The sequence below is a fragment of the Hyposmocoma kahamanoa genome, unplaced genomic scaffold, assembly GCF_003589595.1.
Source record: "Hyposmocoma kahamanoa isolate Upper Pololo Valley unplaced genomic scaffold, ASM358959v1 66, whole genome shotgun sequence".
Lineage (NCBI taxonomy): Eukaryota > Metazoa > Arthropoda > Insecta > Lepidoptera > Cosmopterigidae > Hyposmocoma > Hyposmocoma kahamanoa.
The window spans coordinates 15,520,660-15,530,048 of record NW_020653854.1 but is presented as its reverse complement, the minus strand read 5'-3'; the positions used below and the strand labels follow the sequence as shown (position 1 = coordinate 15,530,048).

The 9,389-nt window shown below is 45.4% G+C and overlaps 1 protein-coding gene across 1 annotated transcript; it reads left to right on the top strand.

Moving 5' to 3' along the window:
* Window positions 1–3,379: 3,379 nt before the first annotated feature.
* LOC113231928 lies at window positions 3,380–5,709 on the top strand. Its single transcript, XM_026466471.1, has 3 exons — window positions 3,380–4,161; window positions 4,218–4,842; window positions 5,014–5,709. Exons 1-3 carry the CDS (start codon window positions 3,380–3,382, stop codon window positions 5,707–5,709), a joined length of 2,103 nt encoding a protein of 700 aa, XP_026322256.1.
* Window positions 5,710–9,389: the final 3,680 nt, after the last annotated feature.

Genomic DNA, 9,389 nt, shown 5'->3' with positions numbered 1-9,389 from the left:
ATTGCGTTGGTACTGCTAGGCAGTAAATACCTGCTATAATTAATGACACGTACAGTACAAGCACGCATAGTTCGTATTGAACGAGATTTTAACTAGCTTTGGATAAATGCCAGCGCGTAGTGCAACAATGACTAGAAATAGCAGCTATACTCTCGCCAAAAATAAACTTTGGAAACCAATGCTCTTCAATAGTACATAGACAAAGTGCGCAATTACGTGTAAAATAATAGCTTTAATTTTATTGGTTCTCACAAGACTAATGTTAGAAATTACTATTTAGAGCTCGACACAAATATTATTGCTGTATAGGATTTATTCGTAACGCGTAGGTTGTATTGAAATTTGTTACTCGCAATAGGCAGGATCAAAGGTAACACTTATGAAGAGTTTATAAAGACCAAACTGATAAAGCCTGGTATACGTCGGGAAACATATTCACAAATAAACGACACCGCTTAATATCGCCCACCGATATTTAGAAGTACACGCCCTGTACACATCGAGCAAAATCTGCTAATAACATACCTTTGAGAAATTTGCCTAAAGTTATTAACTGAATATTGCCTAGGTAATATTGTAAGCAAAGTTCGCAGGGTATGCAGTCATACCTTGCACACTTTGAATATAACATACAATTAAATGCAAATAACTACATTAAACTGAACCAACTTCGAACTGCAACTCTAAAATTCTACCGACAGGACAGTGATCATATTTTGTCTTCGTATTTTTAATTAAAACTTACGCCACAAAATACATCAGTGAATTGTCCAGCACAGATATGATACAGAATCTAACGAAATTTTTATCGAGCGGCCTATCTACTTAGTAAATAGGTAGTACCAATTATTGACCAACTTCGTATATTAGTAGGGTCGACAAAGGACGGATTGTCTGACGTTGTAATTTGTCTGCAACGCACGCCCATTCATTGTATAAAGTGTCCATATTCCATATAGATCACCACTTTGTGTAGTGTAAGTGAAAGAGTCTAGTAAAAGATTGCATTAAGTAAAGAAAAATACAATTGGCGGTTTATAAATTCGTACATCATAAGACATCAAAACAACTCAAACAAAATACCGAGCGAATGCAAGCAAAAAATTCGACAAAACCAATTTTACTACTGCTAGACTAGTTTACTTTAGTTACTTCCATAGTATAATGTCCTACGGGATTCTCATGTGGGGTAAAGCGGCAGATATTCAAACCATATTTCTATTGCAAAAACGAGCAATTCGTTCTGTGTACCGTCTAGGCTCTCGGGTTACTCTCAGAGAAAAGTTTAAGGAGACTGGTATCATGACCGTGGCATCAAAGTACATTTACTCAAATATTTTATATGCCCGTAAAAATATACATAATTTCAATAAGAAAGAAGATATCCATAATATTAACCTTAGAGCTAAATCCAAACTCACGGTACTACGATTTCGTTTAACCAAGGTAAACAACTCTTTTATGGGGAACTGTATACGTTTTTACAATAGTGTTCAGGACGAAAACGTGTTCGCGCCCGTATGATTTAATGTTGTAATTTAATGTTGTAATTTATTATTGTAATTTATTATTGTTAATTTCGTGTAAGATTTTGGTTAATAAACGAGAGGGAGAGAGGGGTTTTGCTTGGAGTCTGTAGGGTTCTCCCGTCCCGCTCCTGCATTGGTGCCGTCCCGCTCGCACACTTGAATAGAATGCGAGCGGCACGGCGGGCCAGCGATGATATAAAAGGCGGAGCGTTGGGAGCGGAACGACATTCCAAAACTGACTGCGAAAGAATCCGAAGACGTTCCAAATCTCACCGCGATCCAAGCAAGACCAAGATCAAGAAGCTCAATTTACAACCAGGCGTTTTTCTCATAATCCGCCCCCACATTTTCTGGTCCTTCAGCAGCCGGATTACATCAAGAAAGAACAATGCCAGTTACCAGAAGCGCAAAATCGTACCCCGTGAATACCCAAGAATCCTCGTCCACTGCTCCAACCTGTTCGACGGGCACCGACACGATCACGGGGACCGAAAAGACTGCTACGACTTCAGAACACACGCGCTCCACGTACGCCACACGTACAACCGGTGCAACTGTGGAAACCGACGCAACGATCAGACAAATCGACGCCGCGCCGACTGCCACCTCGCCAGTCTCCCAACTAGTAGAGAGACCCGAAGCCGGCGCCACTACAAGTGAAGCACCACGGAGAATATACTCTCCTAAATCTGTTCGATCTTTTCGATCCGGTTCTTCGAACAGTCGTCGTAGGCAGCTAGCGGAAGCGCAACAAGAATTATTGAAGCTGAAAATCGATTTAATATCTGTAAAGATCGCGGCAATGCAAGAGGAATCGGACGAAGACGAACCGGAGGAAGCCACGATCCGCGAAGAACGCACATCGGAGTGGATTCGCACAAGCACTATTGGGTTGAAAAGAGAAGAGCAGGAAGACTACACTGCCGCCACACGTACGAAGGAAGATATATTGAAGGGAAGACCTGCCGAATCACAGGCGCCGCCGCCGACGCGCGACGTCATTCGACAGGAAAAAATCTCCACGTACGCGGCACCTGCGACAGCTGGGACCGGGTGCCCCCCCACCAACTACGCGGGGGGAGCGCCCCCCTCTACATACGTCACGCACACAAGTGAGAGACAACAGCCGCAATACTATCGTAACAACGACGGCCACCTGGAACATAAGCCGCCGAGCGACATATGTTATGAAAAGTTAGCAACGGCGATCACTACTGCGGCACGAGCGATTCAACCCACTACTGCAAGACTTCAAGAATTACCCATATTCAACGATTCATCAAGCGACTGGCTGCCGTTCAAGACAGCCTATGAAGAATCTGCAGGACTGCTTACAGAACAAGAGAACCTGGCGAGGCTCCGGAGGAGCTTGAAAGGCACCGCTAGGGAAGCAGCTCAATGTTTATTCGTCGGAGCCATGTCCTCCAACGAAGTAATGAGCTTACTGACGTCAAGGTTCGGTCGTTCGGACGCGCTCGCACTGGCCGAACTGAGTAAGCTACGCACCCTTCCACGTCTGGGCGAACATCCGAGAGACATCTGTAACTTCGCATCGAAGATCATCAACGTCACGGCCACATTGAAGGCGCTAAACAGACCGCATTATCTACACAACGCCGAGATAGTGCGCGCCGTGGTTGAGAAGCTGCCTTCAGCATTGCGCTATCGATACTATGACTTGTAGCCTGACTGAGGCGGCGCTAGCAAGAAGGATCGGCGCAGCGGGTACACCAGCACCCTTTTACATTGAGGGTGTAGCCGGCACACGAATCAACGTCTGCGAATCGCAACAAGTACGCATTTCTCTGCGCGGGCGCGACACGAATGAGCATACAATAACGGCCCGCACCATGAACAACTTGAAGCTATCGCCGCAAGCAGTCCCACGTAACGTCATACGAGCTTGCCCCCACCTGCACGACTTAGAAGAGCATCTCATCTACGAAGAGGGATCACCTACGATACTGCTGGGTCAAGACAACTGGCATCTTTTACTCACACATGCCGTGCGACAAGGAGACCGACACCAACCGATCGCAACACTCACCGATCTAGGTTGGGTTCTACACGGCACTAAGAGATCGAATGAAAGAGTCAACACCCACAAAGTACTCCACGCTGTCGCCCCTGATGATGAAGAGTCCATGGAGCAGATGATGAGGGAACACTTCAGCCTCGAGTCATTGGCTGTCATACCGAGACGCAGCCACAACGACGACGAGCGACGAGCACTGCAACAACTAGAAGATAAAACCCGCCGTTTACCGGCGGGAGGCTTTGAAACCGGTCTTCTATGGCGTAACGAGCACGTTCGTCCACCTGACAGCTACGACGTGGCGTTAAGAAGATTGGAACTAGTTGAAAAGAAACTCGACCGCGACGAGGAACTGAAAAAGAGATGGATACCCACCAAAATGAACGTCGCAGACGACGCCACCCGCGACGTGCCACACGACTTCGACTCTAATCATCGATGGTACAGGGGGCCGGACTTTCTATATATGTCGGAAGAAAATTGGCCTCAAGAGGAAGTCACGGACGTCAACGTCACGGATGAAGAACGGGTCCACCTCACCACAGGCGTCGGCGCGCGACTGAAGGAAGCTCTACCCGCGCGCTGTGGTCCGCGCGCGTACTACAGTTCATAGACAGGCTGCGGACGCGCGCACAACGATGCGCCGCTTTAAGGAAGAGAACGAGGAAAAATGCCGACGCCGACCCTACTTGGCGAAAAAATGATACAGAAAGCAAGAAGACGAATACTTCCGAAGCTGCGCGTGGAAAGCAAGTTTTACACAAATTTAAAACGATCGACGCCTCATATCTACGCCACGCCGAGTCGCTGTGGATACGAGCACAACAGGAAGAGGCGTTCACCGAGGAAATCAACGCCCTCATGAGGGGGACCCCCTTTCCCCCCTCTAGCCGCCTTATGAAATTATCAACGCTACTCGACGGCGAAGGCATAATACGACTACGATCGCGTATAGCGGCCGCGGGTGATATCACTGAGCAACAACGGTCACCAGCCGTGCTTGATGGAGACCACCCGTGGGTGCGACTGTATATCGCCTGGATACACAAACAGACGCACCACGGAGGCTTCGGCATCACCACCAGCGAGGTACGACAGCACTACTGGCTCCTACGACTACGCAACGCTGTGCGAAGCGAACTGAAACGTTGCCGAGTGTGCCGCATCATGAGAGCCACGCCTCCACAACCCTCTACTGGAAACCATCCGCCCAGCCGCCTCCCTCACCATCAACGCCCGTTCACATACACCGGGCTGGATTTCTTCGGTCCACTCCAAGTCGCAGTAGGCCGCACACGATAAAAAAGATACGGAGCGATCTTCACCTGCCTAACCACGAGAGCGGTCCACGTCGAGTTGGCCGGAGATCTGAGCACCGACTCCGCCATCATGGCACTCCGTCGCTTCATATCGCGACGCGGATGCCCGACGGAGCTGTGATCTGACCAGGGAACCAATCTCCGCGGCGCGGACGCCGAGCTACAGAGGGCAGCACTAGAAGCTATACAGGAAGACGCCAGTATCCGGTTCATCAAGTGGAGATACATACCGCCGAGCGCACCGTTCATGGGAGGAGCATGGGAGCGTCTGGTACGGAGCATCAAAACAGCTCTGTACACCGTACTGCACGAACGCGCCCCGAAAGAAGAGGTCCTGCACACTCTATTGGTCGAGGCAGAGCACACCCTCAACAGCCGCCCTCTCACCCATGTATCCACTGCTCCAGAAGACGAGAACCCCCTGACTCCGAACCACTTCCTACTGGGGGGTCCCTCACGAGTACCACTGCCTGGAGCCTTCACGGACACTGACATCGATGGGCGCAAAATCTGGCGGACCAGCCAACGACTGGCCGACATGTTCTGGTCACGCTGGATAAAAGAATACCTCCCTGATCTCCAGCACAGACGAACTCCGAGAGCCACCAACGGCGCGCTACAACTGGGAGACTTGGTGTTCATAGCCGACGGGACGCTACCACGCAACACCTGGCCCCGCGGCATCATTGTGGCTACATACCCAGGCCCCGACGGAGAAATAAGGGCGGTCGACGTGCGGACAAACAGAGGAATTCTGCGCCGTCCTACAAAGAAGCTGGTAATCATTGCAACGGGAGGCAACGAGACAACGAAGCACGAACCCTAGGACGTTCCAGCTACAAGCTGCGGCGGGAGAATATGTTCAGGACGAAAACGTGTTCGCGCCCATATGATTTATAATATTGTGATTTAATGTTGTAATTTATTATTGTAATTTATTATTGTTAATTTCGTGTAAGATTTTGGTTAATAAACGAGAGGGAGAGAGGGGTTTTGCTTGGAGTCTGTAGGGTTCTCCCGTCCCGCTCCTGCATTGGTGCCGTCCCGCTCGCACACTTGAATAGAATGCGAGCGGCACGGCGGGCCAGCGATGATATAAAAGGCGGAGCGTTGGGAGCGGAACGACATTCCAAAACTGACTGCGAAAGAATCCGAAGACGTTCCAAATCTCACCGCGATCCAAGCAAGACCAAGATCAAGAAGCTCAATTTACAACCAGGCGTTTTTCTCATAATCCGCCCCCACAAATAGGAATCCGGAGCATATATTAAGTTTATCATTTCCTAAGTTTAAAAACTACATAAAAAATAGTTTTGATCGAAAAATCATATTACAAAATTGAAGACCACGTGTTAGATAAAGATGTATGGAAAGATGACATGGCTCCAGAATCCACACAAATTTGATTCAAAGCATTTAAGTTTATTTGAAAAGAGCAATCCCTAGAGTTTCTTGCTCGTTCTTCTCAGGAAGGTCAGCGTAGTGAACGAGCAGTAGCTTAAATGTGACGTTTTCAAATGTAAATTTATTTTACCTATGAAATAAATAATCTTTGACTTTGACTTTGACCAAATCTGTAATAAATGTATAGAAAAATTCGTAAGGTCTGCTGACTCGATCTGTAGCCTGTAGCTCAGTTTTTAGAGCGGTCGCTCTGGTATCGCACAGATGCAGGTTCGAATCCTGTCAAAAGGGATAATCAGCGTGAAGGCGATGTTTAGGAAGGTTGCCCATTATAGGTTGGTGTGGATTTCCTGTAAATGGGCAACATTTGACACACGCATGGACAATTTTTGTAGCTAGATTTCTACCATTTAATATCCAAAATTTGTGACGTACGGTAGAAAATAACATTTGTGGACCTATAAGCCTCAATAATATGTGATAGTGCCTAAATATTAAAGTAGCCAAATGGTGACGGGAGTCAAGAAGTATAGGATGCTTAGTGTCATAATCGTAAAAAGAATTACTGAGTCTACCACCAACTCTAAGTAAAGCGTCATGAGTATTATAAAATGGATTGAGATTTATCAATTTATTTTGACTCGACAATTGCTTATTATTTTTAAGCAAATTGTACTTCTCTTTAAATGAATCAAGTTGAGCAAATTTACAAAGTCAGTTTATTGAAGAATTTAACTCGGATAGCGTTAAGCGCCCTGTACGTTTAACGTGGGAATTAAAATAGGTATGAATGGATCTATGCACATAGGCCATCACACGCTGCAATTTACCTAAACTAGAAAATCGTTTTATGAAATTTGATAGATATGTAACCTAAACAGTGTTATCAGTATTTAAATGACATTGAACTTTGAGCTCTGGTAAGTCAATGTCTTTTATGTGAGACGGCTGCTTCGGCAAACACGACTCATTTTGCATGAGAAAAGGTGGTCCGGACCACCACAAGTCACAGGTTTCTAACTGGTAAGCGTCTGCATCACGTGACCCGATGTCAGCGGGGTTGAGTTTCGTAGGTACGTACCGCCATGTGGCAGGCTCGGACTTTTCAGCGATTTCACTAATTCTGTTAAAAACAAAAGGCTTAAGTAAGTGTGCCTTAGGTGATTGTAACCAACCAAGGATAATGGTCGCTCCCACAAACGCGACGATGACTCCAAGAAACGGGAACGGCGTCGTCCCAAGTTAATTTTGATGCCCATAATTTTTGCAATATTATTTTATTTATATTATATGGTATTGGACCTGAAATTAACCAAACCCAACTTAGTTTTGCTTAATGTTGGCTTATTTTTACCCAACGACATATTTTGAGAGCCGAGAACTGTCCAAAATATATCGGCACCAAGAAGCATATGCCACTTGAGCGGGTGTGTGGAACGTAGGATCAGCTAGTGTAATGTGTTGTGGTATGTTAAGTGACTCATAGTCAACCTTTGTATTTGGTAATAATTATGTAATGCGAGGAACGACATAACAAGTTACGTCCTCGGTGTATGAATTTGTAAGAGACGATATAAGGACGTCACAGCGCTTTGATAAGCGTGATGATTGAAAATTCAGTCCTTCAACCACAGTTGTGGCTGAAGAAGTGTGTAAATTGAGTTTAGCACATAGACTTTCAGTTATAAAGCTAGATGTGCTGCCATTGTCTAACAAGCCACGCACTGTATGGTTTTTTCCAGTGCCATCTGTCACCTGAATTAAGGCTGTGGATAACAGTATATAATTGTTGTGAATGGCTGATAAGGCAATGTCTTGAGGAGGACTAATTGGTTGTCCTTGAGTTTCAGGGTGCAGCGCAGCATGAACTAATGTAACATCGTTACTAGAGCTGGGACCTTCAGGTGCTATCTGTGTTACCTGAGAGGTCGAAGCGTGTTCATGCAACAGGCTATTGCGCGACTTGTTGCAGACGCAACATGGACCTAACTTGCAAACATTGACGAAATGTCCCTATCGTAAACAGTTTAAACATAATTGCGCCTTTGCTTAAGCGCCTTTGCTTTTTCAACCCTAATTTGTAAAGGAAGTGATTTGAACCTTTGACAATTATGAATTGCGTGATTATTTTTGCATAACGGACAATTTCGAGGGGGAGGAGTTTGCTATGAAGGATTTTTGACGGATATGGGTGGTGTCACTAGACCTACGTTTTTTATGAGCTTCCTCCATGGTTTCTAATTAAAAGTTAAATTAAAGTAATTCTTTTAAATTGTTACAACGAATTTCCCATTCACGATTCGTGTTTAAGTCCAGTTTATCAGAAACAATGTGGATAACTAGTATGTCCCAGTGCTCAGTGGGAAGTTCAAGTGTTTTTAGTGCCCTGAGGTTCCTATTCACCGTGTCTATGACGCCACGTAAAGACTTTGATGATTCCTTAGTTATAGATTCTAAATTAAAGAGTGCCTGATTATGGTTATCTACGAGCAGTCTTTTGTTATTATAGCACTCACAAAGCAAATCTCAGGCTATGTCATAGTTGTCACCCGAGAAATCAAGAAATCTGATAATTAACGCAGCACTATCTTTCAAAGCAGTACGCAAATAATGAAATTTATTAATTTTAGGTATCGAATTATCTGTGTGTATGAGACTACAGAAAGTATCGTGGAATTCTTGCCAGTCCTGATAATAACCCGAAAAGCTAGGTAAATGTATAGTAGGTAATTTTAATTTTGGCCTACCATCAAGTGCTTTACAATAAGAACCTGAATCCGAATGTTCGCCGCGCGCAGAGGTGCCCGGCGGCTCCACCAGCAAGCGAGTGCTTGCGATCGCGCTGAAGTACTGAGTCTCAAAGGACTCACGCTCCGCAAACCGCTCCTCTGGAATATCACATGTATTGTCTATGTCACATTGGATGCTATCGAAATCACCATAAAGTTCTTCCATTTTTGATAAACGGAGATTTAATTCCTTTAATTGAAGTGTACTTAATTGTTTGCAACTTTCAACAGTTAATAAATAGCTTTTAAATTGAGTAAGCTTAGTTTTATATGATGCGCGCTTTTTAATTAGGCCTTTGATATCCATGGTGAA